Source organism: Halyomorpha halys, unplaced genomic scaffold, assembly GCF_000696795.3.
Source record: "Halyomorpha halys isolate HHAL.00 unplaced genomic scaffold, Hhal_1.1 Scaffold39.1, whole genome shotgun sequence".
NCBI lineage: Eukaryota > Metazoa > Arthropoda > Insecta > Hemiptera > Pentatomidae > Halyomorpha > Halyomorpha halys.
The window spans coordinates 1,336,177-1,355,448 of NW_027109179.1; the positions used below are offsets into that span (position 1 = coordinate 1,336,177).

Sequence of the window (19,272 nt, forward strand, 5' to 3'; positions counted from 1 at the left end):
ATCTTGAGGAACTTCGAGTGCCCCACGTAATGCCTCAGAGCGAGCCGGACGGCAGTGCTCAGCCTGGACCATCTCAAAGCTAGAAGTTTTTTTGTTTGGTTGCTTCATCTTTGTACATATAGGTTAAGTCTAGGTTAAGTTAAGTTGCTGTATATATTGGTTAAGTCTAAGTTCAGTTTTTATTTTAATTTCTTTTATTAATTTTTGTATAATATAGAGATGTATCCTTTGTTTTAGTTTTCATGCTGCTAGTTAGAATTTTTTTTTGTTAACAACTAGCCTCTAAATAAACTGGCTGGCAGTCTTGGCAAGTTTATTGAGCCCCAACTGGCGCCACAGGTACTATTGTAGTGACATCATAGCTGGTGTTACGGTTGTCATGGTGAAATAAAAACACTAGTGATATCGGCGTAGTCAAGGGGGCTTGGTTTTGAGAAGGTGACTGTTTGGTTGTTGAACACGATATGATTGTTCAATATGAATTGGTGATAGTTAAACAGGGCCTGCTCTGTCTTGAATCGAAATATCACCTTATATGAGATGTTATCGTTAAAGTTTTTTTTTGCTAAATTATGGTGTCTTACTTCAATGGGCATTCAAAAATTTTGTTTATTAACACTAGAAGTATGGATATAGTGTGGTGCGTGACAACATTTCCTCACCCCGTCCTGGGTAGGAGTGTGGTGGCAGAGGTCATCCTCTTACTTCTAAGGTGAGACAGTAATCAAAAAGGAGATATCGGACACCCTTGTTGAGTACGTGGGGTTCGTACTAAACTATATTCTATTTTTATTTTACATAATTTTGTGTAATTGTGTAAATTTAGTTGATTGTGTAATAGTGATGCTCGGTGTAGGGGGGGTTCGTGTATGGGATGGTTTTCCCCACAGCGGACACAGATTGTGATTTGTCCACAAAAATATTTACTATAACCGTACACCTGGAAATTATGGTATTCCCTGGGGTCCCCATTATTTATCATCTTCTCAACAGAATAGGCCATGTGGTCTATAGTACCAACTTTCTTGAGGTGTTTTAGGGTAGTAGCGTGATCTGTAGTGACAAGTAGGTGCGTCAGATTTGTTTTCTGTACTGTGGTGTTTGTTCTTTGCATCCTCCATTATCAAGAGGGTGACTTATATTGAACCCTTTAATAATATATTTTTTGAGAGGTTTGGTACCTCGTGTGGCGATTGTGCAGTAATACACATCATCAATGGATTCCAAAAACTACAAAAATTTCTATGTTAAATTTTAGTGATAAGATAAATTTTATGTTCCTCTTTTGAGGATCTAATGATAAGGTTATCGACTTAATAAGCCCCTCTGAGGGCTTGTCGGAGCTCTGCCGCAAAGACTGGTGGATTAATAATAATTGGGACTGGTTTGTGTTGTTTTGTTGGATCGGGATTAGCTTTCATTAGGCCCTTATTTAAAGCGATAGTGCATTTGGCTGGGACCGAGAAGCGGTCTTATCTAATAAGCTCAAGGTAGTTCTGTGCGTTATTTTTGTAGCATTTATTTATTGTAACATACAAAAAAAAAAAAAAAAAGTAGTACATACAAAAATTAAGAATATGTGCAATGTGTTCTTATAAAAATAATGTAATTTATAAATTTGAGAGCTTCGGTGAGGCTCGAGGTAAAGCACTATAGTGAATCTGTAGAAACTACCTGCTCGTCGGTCTGACTTCTCCTGCTGCAAAAAATAATAAAACAACACAATAAAATTAAAGAAAGCGATATATATGATAAAGAAAACGGAGAATATCTTACAATAGATAAAAGCTACACAGTAATACAAAAATTAACTAGCTAAACAAAAAATAAATAAAAAAAATGTTAAAATAAAATAAAAACAATGTTTTATGAGCTGAAATACATCTCGAAACGTCGGCACAAATAAATAAATTTTGTTTATTTATGTACTTTTGCTGACCGCACCCTCGACCATATTTATCGAACGAATATTTTTATCTACAGTCCAGATTAGAACTATTAAGACCTCCGTATAAATAAAAGATGTGTTTTACATGAGATCTGATTGGCGAGCGCATTCGCAGTTTTACCACTTGATAAACTTCGCTAATCACCGTAGTTATTAAATATTTTCACTTAACCTACAGTGCTATATTTATCTGGCAGTTCTATGGATTTATTCAAAACTCTGTCAGCATCACCTTCCACCTTTATGCTTTGCCAAATCGATATTTATACTATGTAAAACTTTTACAACAAACCTAAAAAATCACAATTACGTTTTACATTTGTGGTTTTGCGTTTTACAGTGTCATATTCGTGACAGCATAGTCGTTACACTCAGAGTGACGCAACTTTTTTTCTCATTTTAATGTTTTTCTTTCAACAGAAATTTTTAAGAGACTTTTATTTTCATTTTTTTTCTTCCTTTCCTCCCAAATGTTTTTCTTAGAAATCTGCAATCTGAGATTCATTATAAGTACACGTAATGAAAGTATTTTAAATTCCGAATACAATTACAACTACAACAATCTCAAACTACAAAACTATTTCAGGGTTACTTTACTCCAAACCTCTTTGGAATAAACTAAAGCCAAGTGGCTGTTCCCAAAAAAATTAAAAAAGTTAAACAATATCTTAGGATATTAGACTAAAAATTAGTAATATAATCATAAATAATTTAAAAAATAATAAAAGTGTTATTATTATCTTTTATTGACATTAAAAGTAAACATTTTTTGTTCTGTTAATATATTAAATACATAATCATATCATGTGTATACGAAATATACTGTTTTCATTTCATATTTTAACCTCAATTTAAAGTTAGTTATTGAAGGTTATAATTTCTATTGTAGCCACCACATTATTAGGATAGTACTTGATTTTATCTTCATTCGATGATCGGCTCAATTCATCCAAAAATTAATTAGAATAGTTGTAGTGCCTCATCAAACTAAGATTTCCTGGATGTCGATGGTCCGGCTTGCGATTCCTTTTCATGTAGGAGCAAACGTTCAAACTTCCTACTCATCACAATATACATGATCAGAAACAAGTTGACTACGGTGGCGTAGAAAATGAACTGTCCTAAACGATTTGGAAATTTCGTCTGCATCTCCATCACGTTCACAAGTACGACTATGGCATTACCCAAACACCTCGACAAAAGAAATAGCGTTTGCGTGACTCCTCGAAAGCTCGCTGGGACCTCTCGGATTATGAATTTTCGATAGGATATGACAAGGGTAATGTCCGAGAAGGAGACCAACAAGAGCTGAGGAAGAGTCCAAACAATATGCACCTGTTGGTCACCTAAGTCCATGATATACTTCTCCAATAAGGCTGCCAACAAGAAGGCAAAGGCCAGTATTAGCTGCGAGAACACCGTCATCCTCAGAGGGTACTTCGCCTCTCCCACAAAGGATAGGATTCCCATCCGTATTGCGATCCCGGTAAGGGGTATAATACCCCACAGCTCGTTCGGCAAGACTGTAGACCAGTCGTACAGATTCCCGTCCAACTTCTTCGCCTGAAGGACCCATGTTGTCGACTGCTGGGAATGGAGAGCCCAGAACCCAGCCAATGGGAAATAAAACGTCCACATGGACAACATCTTTTGAGCGTCCCTTCTGAACTTAGGAGTGTACAAGTTGGAGTACTCCATAAGTGGCCTATCAGATACTCCTCCGGCTGACACCTCTAGTTTCTTCTTTTTAGACGCATCTCTTGCAAGTGTGAGCAGCATGTAAGTGGCACTATATTTGGGCTTTCTGCACTGCAATTTTTTACACAAAATTATAAAAATAAATAAGGTTATGACACAGCCTGCCCATTCGCAAAGCCACACCATTGAGTAGCATGTCTCCGTCCAAAAGCATTGGTAATATTGGATCAAATGCGGAACGGTAAATATGCCAAGCGCTGAGCAGGCCATGGTGATGATGATTTGTGTCCTATTGAACTTCACGTAGTTAGGCTCATTGAACTGATCGGAGAGGAAGGAAGCCAAACTGCTATTGGCGAATGCTGTAAGGACCCCGATAGCTTGTCCGATCAAGTACAATTTCCTCCTTCCGTCGAGTTCTATGAGGCCCATCGTGGCCAAGGTACAGATCGGGCATGTGAAGAACGCTTTCAGAACTTCCTGAAGGAGGCAGGCTATGTACGGCCCGCAGTAGAGGTTCGCCAAGATGTTGCCGAAGCACATGACTAAGTCCATGAGTGAAGCCTGCAAGTGAATGATGATAACTGCTTCGTTCTCACTGAACTTGAGCTCATCGACCAGCAATAGGATCTTAGCGGCCTTCACCCCACCCCAGACGAACTGTAACCACACCGATAGCCCGAGGTATATGTATCCGAACAATGGGAACTGGGGCTGTTTGATCGTAGATCTACCCCCCTTGGGAAACGTTTCGTCCTTCATATTGATCAACCACTAAAGCTGTCAAAGTATCACAATAGCTGTTTGAATTTGTCTTAAAATTCACTTGATGTGAGTCACTTTGTTTACTAAATAAATCAACTAACTAATACCTGAACTGTAATTAAAACATCTGCCCTGGGTATAATATAGATTTTAAGGTTATTTAAATTATGTAAGAATACACCATTGAAATACTTCTACTTTTCAATACTCATAGTAAAGTCGATATGTAACGTGTTTCTCAAATATATATATATCTGCAATTTTTTTTGCAACTGGATTTTTTAATAGAATCCTGTTTCTTACCTTTTGAGTGATCCATTTTCTAAAAATAATGTCATAGAAATTACTGCTTTATACGGTATATCAATTTATAATAATTGTAATTTTTTTCGTTAAAAAAGGTTCTTTTTGAACCTCTACCCACCGTAACAGATTTGAATTTTATATGGAATTCCTTTTTACATGCAATCGGGAATGATCAGGCAGTTTCCACTTTTCTCTTTAGTTATTCATCAAATTCTTTTATATTTTTTATTTATTTATATATTGTTTAGAATAGCAATAGATAATAATTAGAATTGGTTGGTCGATCAAATAAAGAAATTGAAGGTACTTTGTAGCAATATTTGTGAAGATTTTGGCATTTAAGCCCCGTTCAACTATTTTATTGAAAATAAGACCTACCCGATACTAAAAACCAGTCAGTTAATCATACACTTTTATTAATTCTGACAAAAAAAAAAATAATATACTCCAAAATACTCCTTAGAATGTAGATGTTCTACAGAAAAAGGAGAAAGTTCATTGTTTATAACACGCCATTAAAAGTTTGAAGAGGTTTTGAAAAAAAAAATAGTCAATATTGTTTAGTCGTTCAAAGAGTGTTCTTCTATCTACCTTTTACCTTTCTTTTTTTTAAATTAAGTCACTTAACTGGTGCCGAAGAACCCGGGAACGAGTGCTTAGTCTGAAAGTTCTTTTTAAAATTGGAGAAAAAACATTTTTCTTTCCCATTTGTTGTCCATCATGATAACAAATAAGCATGCAATGGTGCAGCGCAAGCAAATTCAATTCAATGGATGAAAATTCGCACTGCAACGTCACAGGACCTGCGCAAAGTAATTTCAGATTTAGAAAGGTTTACTGGGGAAATGAGTGAGTTGAACCATTTCCTCAAAGGAGGTGACCGACTTATAGTGAGCATTGAAGCTAAGGTAGTAGAAGACTTACTAAACAAAGGAGACGCGGACTCATTGAAGGCGGTCTTGGTATGCTTTATCCTAGTATGAAGAGATGTACTGAGAAGTATCTTAAACCAAATTCAGGCCGATTAAGAAACACCATGGCCCATAGTGAAGGATAGACTGAAGAAAGCAATCGGCGACGGTAGATGGACGACGGAGGAAGACATCCTTTAGAAAATCTAGACAAACCAGCGGGCAGTTTTCCGGGGTTCTCCTTACAAGGTTAAACCAGATTACCGAGAAAATAGGAGAGACAGTGGAGGTCAAGGAGGCCAAGAGAAGAATGGGATTCCTGGCTACAATCCTCGAGTACAGCTGGCCAAAGAGACGGGGAAAAAGGAAATCCTGCCGAAGAGCGCAAGAGAAGAGAAATCCGGGATGGAAATTGGAGAAATCGGCTAGACGAAAGTTACTTACAATCGTTCAAGGAATAATTCAGTCCCATCCAAAAGAAGAGAGCAACATGAATGTGGGAAAGAAAGGGTGTGAAACTTAGAAAGAAGAATGGGAAAAATAAAAACAAGAAACAGCGGGCGCCGTAAAGACTGAAAATGCCATGAATGCCGGAAGATAGGGAACTTGATGGACCAGTGCTGCCGTACCCGTTGCTTAGAATGTGGAATCGAGGGACATATAGCGAGACAATGTGCTTAAATGTTTCGGCGACACGAATCGAACCAGGTAGAACCGATGGAGGTGAATGCCCAAAGCGTGAGGAGGAGAAGGATTTCTCCGAGGTCAGAATGATTTGCAAGTGATAAGACAGACACGTCTGAAGCCGTGAGGTTGAAGCAGAAGACAATGATGTCGGAATTCATAACAGAACAGGAAGAACGTATGAAGACGGTCTGAGGGAGCTGGTGGGAAGTAGGAAGAGATTTGAAGAGCGTATCGGTGGAGAGGCGGCTGCACGTTAGTGAGCCACAGCGTAAGAGAAGAGCACTGCGGCCTGCCTATCATACGAGGGAGGGGAGGCGTGAGATGGTAGTTCCAATACCATTGCGTGCAGAGAGGCTCTGGAGAAGATAAATGGCGGAAAGAAGGCGATTCAGGTCCAGGAATGTCAATGTCAGTTAATCACTCTGGGGGGGGGGGATGCATAGTTGAGAGGGGAGTGGAAATTGAATTAAGTAAATAGGAAGCTAAGGAGAAGTGTCTAATGGTACAGGTAGTAGGAAATATGTCCCGAGACTACCAAATGGTTATAAGGTGTGACCTTGGAAACTGGGAGCAAGGATTCAGAATCACGGAGGCAAGTGGGACATTAAGATCGGAAACAAGGAATATATCTCCCAACAACTGGTAGGAGACGGTGAAGAATTAATCAGGAAGGGTACTGGAAAGACCAAATTATAAAGGAATATGATATTTTTTAAGAGAAGGGGATGTCCTGGAAGCAACAGAGAAAACAGTACACGAGGTTTCAAACAAGTGCTCCGTCAACATATAAGATAGGAGATAGAAAGTGGAAGCTCTGCAGGAAATGGCCGTACTGAAGGATGTTAAACGGATCAGGAGGTTGTTGTTTAAATTATTACAGACGATTTTTACCCGAAATGGCTGAATACCTCGTACCCTTGAACAATTTACTGAAGAAAGGGTCCAGGCTGGTTGTGACGGCATACATGGTACATAGGATTCGGAAATGTATCGAAACGAAGTTGCTGAGAGAAGCGTTTCTTGGATTCCCCGACTTTCAGAGGCCGTTTGCACTTACGACGAACACCAGTGTGTATGCGCTATGTGTGGTACTATCCCAGGAGTATGAGAAAGGAAAACGTCCAATATCCTACGCAAGTAAACGCCTCACGGAGAGGGAGACTCGTTACAGTGCCTTGGAACGAAACCTGCTGGGGATTGTGTGGGCGGTGGACATCTTTAGACCCTACCTTGTAAGAAGAAGATTTCGGGTCCACACTGACCACAGACCGCTTTAGTGGGTTGGAAAACTATACGAATCATCGGCACGGATCACTCGCTGGAAGGAATTTTTGAGCCTATACAATATGGACATTGCATACAAACCAGGAATAGAAAATGTGGTGGCAGACTGGCTTTCACGTGCAACGACCGTCAATGCAATTGAGGACGACCACGCAGGCCCGTCTAGAGATGTGAGGCAGTTTCCCCGAGAATGGAATCCGGAGGAAGATGGACATTCAGACACGCTTAGATATAAAAACGAAGATGAGGCATTAGTTGGGAGTTCAACGGAGAAAATATCTGGTACCGGAATATACGGTGACGAAAAAAGACGCCAGATCATTTGGATGACGAGGACCACGTGCATAATGAAGATAGAAAACAGGAAATATAAGGGTAGTGACATCACCACTATTTGGTCACAGCCGGGAGCGAGGGAAGCAGAAATTTGTAGAGCCTTGACTGAAGCGTCTTAACCCGGAAAGACCCTCCATTTATACGTTGACAATGGGGTAGTCTGGGACAAGATTCTACGGATTGAGGAGATCGGAACAGATCGTTCGTTCGTTCGCTTTATATTTGTAGTAGAAACTCATGAGGATACGGAACGACAGAAAGAAGTGACACTGGCATACCACCAAGGAAAGATGAATCACAGAGGATTGAATGAAACCCTGCATGGATTATGGGGTCAATATTTTTGGTATGGAATGAAACGGATCGTCCAAGAGACCATAGGGGGTTGTGAAGTGTGCCACCGCACGAAATGTGACAGGGGTCCTCTCCAAGGCAGACAGAAGAAAACACCAACTCCAAGCGCATCACTCAGCGATTTACAAGTAGACACTTTCACTTGGAAAGGATTCAAGTGGATTACTGTCCTGGATATATTCTGTTATATCCATTCTGTTATATATAAAATAGCTATGGCGTACCAGGTGAAAGACAAATCGACGGAAGCGGTGTTGCAGGTTCTTCGTGCTTGGTTCTAATTTTACGGGGTCCCTGACAGAATATCATTGGAGGGGGGCAGAGAATTTTATAATGCGCATATCAGGGAGGAAATAAAAGAATTAGAAGTAGTTTGGCATCTCAACACTCCGGGGCATTCTCAGGGCAGAGGAGGGATCGAGAGGCTTCATAGCTAGCATAGTGACCATCTGCGTGTGTATCAATTGGAAAAGGGATTGAACCGAATGAAACCATGGAACGAGCGATCGCAGCGTACAATCACTCTGTACATACGGTCACGGGTTTTGCGCCCTTCGAAATTCTTTTTGGCCTGCGCGGATGCCGGAGAGATTATAGAGGCATAGTGACTGGAGAAGGGGAAGTTATCAACAACAGTCTAGCCCTGAGGCATTAGTGGAATATGTCAAAGTTCGTACCGAGAGTGAGAATAATAATCGGGTAGAGAAACAAAAGTTCCACGTGCGTGACCTAATGGGTAACAACAAAATTGGGACCATAGTCTACAGGCGATTGTGTAGCAAGGAACTGCAGCGATATGAGGGCCCCTTCAGAGTGATAGTGATTAGGGAAAACAACAGTGTTACAATTGAGAGCTTGCGCGGACCTAAAAAGAAGAGGACAGTGCATATACAGAAGCAAAAGATTTCCACGACGACTTCATAGAGGCTCGAGGCCGTTTCTGTTCCACGACTATCACTTAAACGGTTGGAACAGTAGTGTTGTTTCCTTTTTATGTTATAGGATTTCGGCCCCTGATGACTCTACTGCAAGTCATTCACACTTCTTATTAACCGAATAACGTGTTTTTTTAAAACTGTATAACCAAATTGGCTTTAACGGTTTTGATGAAACTTGCTTCTACTTTTCATGTATAACCTTTCTCGGGATTAACTATGCAGCACATAGTTACGAACTAGTGTTCGTCTATGATAAAAGCCTCAAGCCTTCCATCCGTACTCTGTGGTGTTTACATATCCGTAACTATAATGGAATGGGAGATATGAGGGTAGTAAGAGATTAAACAAGGGAATTTTACTATTTCGACTAATTAATTCAACTGCATACCTTTGGAGTCTTGTTCCCTACACTGCAGTAAAATTTATACTACAGTTGAATATTCATAAACAAACAAATATTAGCATTGTTCAACTGGATGTTTCGTGTTTTAAGGGATTTACATCATTAAAAAAATCTGAATATTCATTGAATTTAATTATGATTGAACAGCTATGCGACAAACTGCCATGTGCACAGTATGTATACGTACTGTAAAAAAATAGAAATAAATAAATAAATAATATGTTGTTCATTTCAAGTTTTTAATCGGATGTTAACTGATAAGCAGTAGAACTTGCTCGTTCACTAATCAAGGGATGTATAACTGAAATTTAACACACGGGTGAAAAAGCAGGGAAAATCTAGTTCAAAAATTTTAATTACTTAAAAAATAATTATTAAAACATATTTAAAACGAATATTGTATTTCTCTGTGCAATTAATACACTCTTTGGGCAAACAAACTTCGTGTATTGCACGTACACTCAAGCAAATACATTTCTTAAATCTATAACAAAAATAAGATTTTTTTTTAGGAAAGATGTAGCATAGTTAGGTTCCTGTTATCTCTTGGAGGTTTATCCTCATTATCGGGATTACTACTTTTGTTTTGCTTCTAATAAATCCACAATGGTTGTTCCATTAGTCCTAGGTTCGTACAGGCTGATTCATAAATCTTTTGAATCTGTTCTGTCTTTAACAATAATCTCGATATTTTCTGTTATACGAGAAAGTAATTTGTTCATGATCAGCTTTCCCCAAATAAAGGGTACCCAATGTATAGAGGCTGAGAATGCCCCAAGAGGGCTCCCAAACACATATCCGAAACTGACCCATTATACTATGACAGAATAAATAATTATCTGCTATAGTCGGATTCGTAAAGAGGCCCGAGAGTTAGTGACATAGAGCCTTACTCACTCAGCTACTCCACATCCTAAATATACAGTGCAAGAATTACTGTATTTATAAACATTTAATTGAATTTCACGATTCAAAAGAAAAAAAAATATCGATTTATATAAAAGTAGTTTAAAATTATCTTTTTCCTCTCTCATGGGTTCTGAATTCTTCCAAAACGACGTTCCTCGAACCTGAAAAAAAAAATTGAAATATGACATTATATCAGGATAAATATGGTATATATGGATGTGAGATCTTTTCATCATTTTATGAACCATTATGATATTTTATGGAATCATTTTGACACTCCACAATGTGTTAAAATCAAGTAGAAATCAGTTGATAAGTCTTTTTGTGGTGGTACTAGGTCAAAAATACAAGCCATATGTCCAAGGCTTCTTATGAATGCACCCAGGAGCTAAGAAAATAATATTTCATATAATTTTAGGAACTTTTTATATTATCGAATCTCGGCTTTGCACTGCATGCATTCAATGATTATTGATTCGTTTTTTTCATGAAATTGAAGAAAAACCATTGTTGATCGAACTGAATAAGTGTAAATACATTAAATACTAACAAAACCAAAAAAAAAAATTAGTAAAGTAGGCCGGCAAACTTTAAGGAAAAATAAAGTCTGACTTATTTTCAGTTTCTTATCACTACTGAAGGATACAATTGTACAAAAGTAATCTCTTTTTTTTATTATATTATTTTATCGATTCATGGAAATGTGTTATAAGTGGTCATTGTGGGCAAGAAGAATTAATTTTGTACTTATAAATTTGTGTGTGTTTTTCTTTTAATCATATATAGAGGTTGTATATATATATTTTTATTTTTATTTTTTTGGTTTATAGTGGAGGCATTAGTTTATTTTAGTTTTACTCTTTTATTTATTGTGAATAGTTTGTTTATTGTTTTTGTCTTATCATTCTACTGTATAAGATAGGGTTACAAGGACTGTTCATATATTGTTTATTATTCATAGGTTATTTTAAGTAGTTTTTCCTATTTTTGCTTTAAATATTATTTTATTGTACTATATAAATTTACGAGTACTGTTCGTAAACTGTTCGGTGGGAGTTGCGGCCTCAATGAGATGTCAGCTGATAAAGGTATCAAGAAATATATAAGTTACGGTATGAGTCAGCTGTTATTTCGATGTCAGCTGACTGAGGGGATCAGCTGATCGAGGGTATATAAGAGATGTAGCAAACACAATAAAGTCAGTATATTACAACAGTTCAAACGTGTTAAATCTTATTCCTTCTTCTCTTTTTTGACATTTTGCTTTCGCCAATACTTAACTTATATATATATTGGTACTGGACCAAATAAAGTCAGTATTGTTCAGTCTTTTACCATTTTTTTTAAGTCTTAGTGCCATGAAGTGAAAACATAAAAAGAAAAATTTTTGTTACCACCCTAACATACACCTATAGTATCGAAATACAATTCATAGTAAATAATAAGTAACTAATCAAGTTCCTGTCTCTTCAAACCTACGTTTCTGTTAGTTCTGCTAATTTTTTCCCTCGAGAAAAAAACATTTTTATAGACTAAATACACTTGGCACACGTGAGAAAAATCCTCACAATTTGAATATTTTTATAGCAGCGTCAATAGCGCGTGAGATAATAGGGGTATTCATGATCTTTAGTTTAACATGTTAAAGCTTGTTAAACGGAGAAAATCATTTTAAATGGAGAAATATTTCCTTCTTTTACCATGTTAAAATGATATAACATGGTTGAAAGTCTGTTACTAGGTTTGATGAATGGTGAATGAGGTCACGCAACAGGCCAGCTGAGCTCGTCACTATTTTGTTTGTTGTCGTGTTAGGTTGCTTGCGCGTAGTTTGTGTTTTGATTATGTTAGTATGTTTTCAAAACTAACAAAGCGATGGATGACAATAATAATGATGTAATGACAGCTGTCAATCTCATCTTGATTCTCTTCTTCACAAGTTAGAAAATCAACAAGTAGCCAAACTTTTACACAACTTCTACTTTTCACTCAATTTGGACATGTTGTAACAAAATACTTTAATCAAAACTTAGAAGTAAACAATAAAGTGAAGTTGTGGAAGGAAAGGTTATAAAACAACAATATACATTTAACATTTAGCATGACTTTAAATAGGGCTGCTCACAATCCTATACTTATAACATTTAACATAAAAAAACATTTTACATTCAACTTGAGTGCTGGACCCTTACCCAGAGCTGCTAGAGTGGTGGGGAGGGCGAGGTATAGAAGGAAGTGACTGTGAACTACGGATTCTAGAAAGATTGGAATCGCAGGCTGCCTCTAGCAGCTTTTAGACCCGAAAAACGATTAACATGAGAGAAATTATCACGCAGCGACCAATGACGGGCTAAAATTGTTTTTGAGGATGGATGGGTTGGTCGAAACGATGGAAATTTGAAATATTAATAAAGATTGTTTGAGATTTAAATGGATACAATTTATTTTATTTAAACAATAGCAACTATACATCTTCTGGAAGATTATAGCCACTCATTTGAAAGATCATCATATTATTTTTTTTTTTAGAACATAGCCTAATATTTATTTTAGAATCAAGTGAAGCCAAGTAGCGTTTATCAAACTCTAGTCCTGATAAGATCCAATGATTGTTTGTTACTTTCTTGTACAATTCTTTTACTAAGATAAGAATTATTTGTTTACAGGTCGAAGAAATGCCGGTAGAAGTTCAGGTGACTTGGGCCGTGGCTTTCTCCGTGATGCTCACTGCTGCCATCTTAGGCAACTCAATTGTCATATGGAGCGTCACAGGTAAACATTATTCCATTCACAGCCATTTTGGTTCATTATTCTGAATAATGAAAGTTTTTAATAAGCATTAAAATAAAAAAATGTACGCGTATACTAAACCATAGATTAAATTAGAAGATGGTCAGGGGTACGGGCAAAACAAAACAAAAAATAGTTAACAACTATTTATTTTCTGACGTTTCATCAGGGCTTAAAAGGTTCAGCCAACTTTACCAACTGCTCAGCCGGTCCTCTCATCTCTCACTAGAAAACAAACTACTAATTTATAAGACTATTCTCAGACCTATCTGGACCTACGGACTTGAACTTGGGGAACAGCTAAAACTTCGAACATCAAACTATGTAAAATAAATTATATGCAATATTTACAATCTCGACCTAAGGATCCCCGAGCCCACTTTATCCCCTAAGCATGAGGACTGGGACAGGACCCTTCGAGATCCCAACACAGCTCTCTCACCGCGTCACTAGAAATGAGCCAGTGGAGGTCGAGTAAGTGCGCTAAAGCCACAACCACTCAACATGAGCGAAGCATCTAGCCATTGCCAGAAGCTTATTTGTAGATTTTATTTTACATAAGGTCTCTTGGCCACCGTTGTTTCAACCTGGTGGATTGTGCATAAGGATTCAACAAAAGAATGGGGATGGTTTATATGGAACTTTGAGAATTTGGTTGGTATGAGGTCAAGGAAAAAAGGGATGTGAAGGTCATGGTGTAGCGTTCAGTAGGAAACGTAATAGGAAGAGTGCATTGACTATGTTTCGAACGATTTTGAATTGAAAGGATATATACATATTAGTTTTCTTTTATTTATCATTATTTTTATTTTTTTTATGAAATTGTACAATAACTACAATTACTCATTGCCCAAGTTTGTGGCAGATTATAGAATTATCAATAAATAAAGTAATTATTAATTTTTAAAAAAATTAGAAGGTCTCGTTGTTCTTCTTTTCAGATACCTCAAAATAGTTTATTATGAAAGATAATAGTTTATTATTAGTTCGTAAGAAGTAGTTTATTATGAAAGAACTAGTGGGTTTGTGTGGGTAAAGAATTTTTGTTGGAAGGAAGTGTATCCGTTTCGGGCAAAATCTGCAACGAATGGCATACTGAGGTTTTTTTGGGTAAATTTGTATGTGACATAATAAAGAATATTTGGAACTTTTCGAAAGATAATGTAATTAATAATAATTATAAGGATAGGATATAGAGGCAATTTGAAGGTTTTCATAGAGACTTAAAACTCAATTCCGACCACATAGGTCTGATAAATAGTAGATATATATCAAAAAACGTTTGTCAAATAAGTGTTTCCAATAAGTAATTGGAATTCAGGATTAGTCTTGTTTGAGGGTTCCAATGTATTTTTTAATCATTATTTCATCAGATTGTAATAAGGATTTTTTAAGGATATGGATTAGGTGAAAAGTTTTAATTAAGTGTATATCTAAATAAAAGATTTTGTTTACTCTGGATTATATTCCCTATTAAGATATTAGGTGAAAAATAAACTTATTATTATCAATATTCTATAGTTGTTTGTACAACGTTTCGGGTTTCCCCATCTTCAAGTACTAATATTTCAACATAAGGAGATTGAAAATCTTCATTCATAAATCAATTTTAAAAAGTGACTATATGACAATTTTAAGTAAGTGACTATATGGCAAAATTTCAAAAAGAAATGAATTTACAGAACTGTAAGGTAAAATTAATTCTAAAATTGTTGATATAATTAATTACTAATAATTGTTATAATTTTGGGAATATTAACACTTAAAGATGGGGGAAATCTAAACGTTCTACAAACAAATATAGAATATTGATAATAATATGTTTACAAGGTTACTATCATATCAATAAAAAGATTTTTTTTATACACAATAAATAATTGAAAGTATATTTATCAGTTTTTATTGTATTTTCGCGCTTATTAATTTATCATCATCACTTAATATATTTTGCCGCAATGTTTTACATCTCCCTAACCGATGACCTCCAGGTAACCTCTTATATAAACATCCCCTATCGGATTAGTGGTAATAGGAAGGAGTGGGAAGGTACATGGAACCTGGGTGATAAGTTTCCGGCGATTGGAAAAGGCCTCAAGGGGCGATCTTGAGATTGAGTTTAGGAAATGGGTGGTAGTGATTCGCTTCGGTTCGTTCAACCTCTTCTTTCGATCCTGTAGAATTGGAGACCCTCAGTCTATAACCTCATCGGTTTATCCTCTAATAGCTAGGATACCTTAGGGATCGTATCGGGGGTGTCTTATCTTCCTACTAACGACTAATTACTAAAGCCATTATGGATCAATACACTAAAACAGAGGTCCTCAAACTCAGTGTACCCGTGGGCACATTTATCGTATACCTGTTGGGTCCTGGGCACCATTGTATATATTTTTTTGTGAATTAAAATATGTATTAATTAAAAATATCATCACTAATGAACGAGACTTAAGTGACACTAGATTCACTGTGATAGATACTGATGTTTATCACACTAAGCCTTATAGCGCTAGTGTACTGCCATGATAGTAAATTTTATCATGACAGTAACTGTCATACAGTTAACGCTTATATTACACTAATGTTTCACTATATATTTTTCTTTTTTGAGTGTTGATTAAAACAAGTTTTAATAAAAAAACTATAAATACTGTGAAAGATACTGACGTTTATCACGCTAGACCTCATAGTGCTGCCATTATAGTAAATGTTATCGTGACAGTAACAGTCATACAGTTAATGCTTGTAAACTAATACTGTCACCTATCACGCTATACCAGAGTTGGGGAGTGGTTAATTGCATTCGTATTTAACCACAGAAACAAGTAGTTGGAAAATATTTGCAAATACAAATCCTATAGGTTCTTTTTTTTTTTTTAATTATATCAAGGCACTAACCAAGCCTTAATTTTCGAAATGGCCAAGGCTATATTTGTAATTTAAGACTTTTGGTCTCAAACAATTTATAATGTAAACAATATTTTATGGCAAAGCATGTATCTGAATTAATCAATTAACCTTTTACAATTTTATTTTATTAAATAAATACTTAGTTCTTTCATGAAGTGCATTTCTTATTATATTACACAATACCACCACTTATTATATTATATAATTAATGGTAACAATATTTTATAAATATAAAGGTATTTAATTGGTAACTGGTAAACACAAGAAAAAGCCTTTGGAAAGGAATTTATTTATAATAATAGTTTTGCAGGATTCAATCTTAATTAAATAATTAACGTATTTTTGGATAATTGCCTTCAGCGATTATCCTGGCCTCTCGGCGACAGATATATAGCATTAATCCATTTTACCAATTACTAGTAATTAATCTGTAATTCAGTTTATTTTTATAAACAATAATGAGTGGTATTGTAGTTGTGGAAATGATTCAGATAAATTGTTTTTTTATCTTTGGAAATTTATTTTCATTTTGAACAATTAATGTACACGCAGTGGTATATTTCTGGTGTTTGTTTTTAGTATTTTATTTTATTATACGTGTAAGTGATAATAGTAATAATAATGAAAAAGTAGGTTTATTTGTTTAATCCAGTTTCATCCAATCGATTTTTTAGTCTCTCATGATTGACACGTTTTGAGTCCAAATAACCAAATTGGAAAATGGTCTGTCTGTATGAAAAGCCCAGCTCTAAAGTGGAAAGTTGTAGGAACTGAAATCACATATTTAAAGTGGATTAATGGCCTGGGGCGTGTTAGTAACTTTTTTTTATAATTGACAAACCAGTAATGCCACTTATAGGATCGTTTTTTTTTTGCACATTTAAGATTTTCTACAAAACGGCTCTTACGATTTTGCTTAAACTTGATCAATCATAAGGCACTTAAGTGCTTTTTAATAATAAATAGGTCACATCTTCACACTGAAATAGTCTGACAGGACTTAAATGTCAAATTGTCAAAAAATCTTTCTCTAATTCACCTTAATTTTTTTTAATTTATAAAATTAACCAATTCTCAATGTTAGCAATAAAAAATAATCTACAAATACAAAATATTACATTTTATGAATACATTTTTTTATTTATTTAATGTGATTTACGTCTGTACAAGTAATCAATACAATAAGTAAATATGTTGTATGTTTTATTTACACTTGAACATCTTATGAAGGAATCACCCATTGGTGGTACTTCAACCATTAATTTAAATTAGATGGCCCCGTGGCCCTCTTCTTTTCGGCGCTTCGGAGGGTTATCAGGGATTGTTAAGGATGAAAAATAAAGAATTAATGGGTTAGGGTGGGTAAGGAGTTTGGAATTAAAAGACGCATATCTGTTTTGGGACAAATCTGCAACGAATGAGATGTTAAGTTATGAATAAATAAAGAAGAAAAATAAATAAATTTGAATAAAAACACAGAAAGAATAGAAGAACATGAAATAAATTTAAAGTGTGGGTAAATATGATTTTAAAATATGTAAATATTTATATAAATTTTCTCATATTTTAAACTCACCTTAGTTAAGTTTTAATTCATTTTATCTATACTTTGCTACTTTAGTTTAGTTGTTTGTATCTTTTTAGTCCTGATGAACCTCTGCAATGTGAAGCGAAACCTTCGCTTACATTAAATAATTTAGTTACTATTAGTATTATTTTTTTCTTTTACCGTCTTCCTTTTATATATTACACACAGTTAATCAACAATCTTCCAAATTTACATTTAAAACATCATAAATACTACTATTATTTAGCGATTTGATGCCCCTAACACTATATAGCAAGAAGCCTTTTATTTATAACTTGGCGATCCACTCATCATCATATAAAAGCGAATAAATATTACATGTATATAATAAATACACAGATTTGATTTTGATTTATTTACAAAAAGTTACAGGCACATCCCAGCTACGAACTAATCTTAAATACGTGATTCCAGTTTCGTACAAAATTTCTTTCCTGAGCCAGGCTCTTTACATATACACCCACACAGACCATATAGCAAGTACCTTAAAAATAATAATAAGTACCTTATATTAATAAGGTATAATAAGTACCTTAAAATATATGCTTCTTGCTTGAAAACACTTAGACAATTCTCTTAGAGCCAGATACATCTTGTAAATTAACAAATCTATTAAAAAACAAATAAAACATTAAATTACCCTCCAATGTTTAGTATTAAAATCTAATTTTAATTACTTTTACTTGCAATATTCTAGTTTCACATGTTCTATAATCCTTATTTTATGCATATACTTCCTATTTTCTATACTTTTTTATATTTCACATAACCTATTTTTCGTATATCATTTATACATTTTTTTATATTTATTACTTTAATTTTAATATATTTATTTTCTTTTATAATTAATTTGTTATTTATTATTTCGTATATTCATTTCCTTGTTGTGTTTTTAGATTCATATTAAATATGCTTTTGATCGAGTCTGGCATCCAGGTCTGCTCTATAAACTTCGTCAATTCCTACCCCCTACTATTTCCTTACAATCCGCTCCTATAACCTAGCCTACTCATCTCTCTTTTCACAGTCCGCCGGTGTTCCTGAAGGTAGTATCTTAGGTCCCATTCTTTATACGGTTTATACAGCTGACATCCCAACCCATCCTAACACTGTCTTAACAACATACGCTGATGACACATGTATACTGTCTGTAAACAACGACCCAAATAATGCATCACAAACACTACAGACACACATAACATCTATTGAAGAATAGATAGTCAATACTGTAGAATCAAAATAAATCCAGACATATCCCATCAGATCACCCTTTACAGATATGCGTCTTTTCATTCCAAACTCCTTACCCATCCGAACCCATTAATTCTTAATCTTTCATCCTTAACAATCCTAGATAATCCTCCGAGGCGTCTGAAAAGAAGATGGCCACGGGACCTTCTAATTTAAATTAATGCTTGAAGTACCACCAATGGGTGGTTCCTTCCCAA

The 19,272-nt window shown here is 35.4% G+C and overlaps 2 protein-coding genes across 2 annotated transcripts in view; one reads left to right on the forward strand and one right to left on the reverse strand.

The window, feature by feature from the left end:
• The window catches only part of LOC136795750 (tachykinin-like peptides receptor 86C), a 308,456-nt gene that overhangs the window by 275,737 nt on the left and 13,447 nt on the right, over positions 1–19,272 (forward strand). The window contains exon 2 of the mRNA XM_067047344.1: positions 13,206–13,311. Coding sequence (XP_066903445.1) covers positions 13,206–13,311 — 106 coding nt within the window. The remainder of the gene's footprint in view (positions 1–13,205; positions 13,312–19,272) is intronic.
• On the reverse strand, positions 2,677–4,528 carry LOC106687596 (peptide transporter 3). The gene has a single exon (XM_014431581.3). The coding sequence runs from the start codon at positions 4,406–4,408 to the stop codon at positions 2,936–2,938; it is 1,473 nt and encodes a 490-aa protein (XP_014287067.1). The 5' UTR covers positions 4,409–4,528; the 3' UTR covers positions 2,677–2,935.

Bases quoted from the DNA above. Each gene is read 5' to 3' on its own strand.
- LOC106687596 (XM_014431581.3), bottom strand. From the start codon at position 4,408: ATGAAGGACGAAACGTTTCCCAAGGGGGGTAGATCTACGATCAAACAG.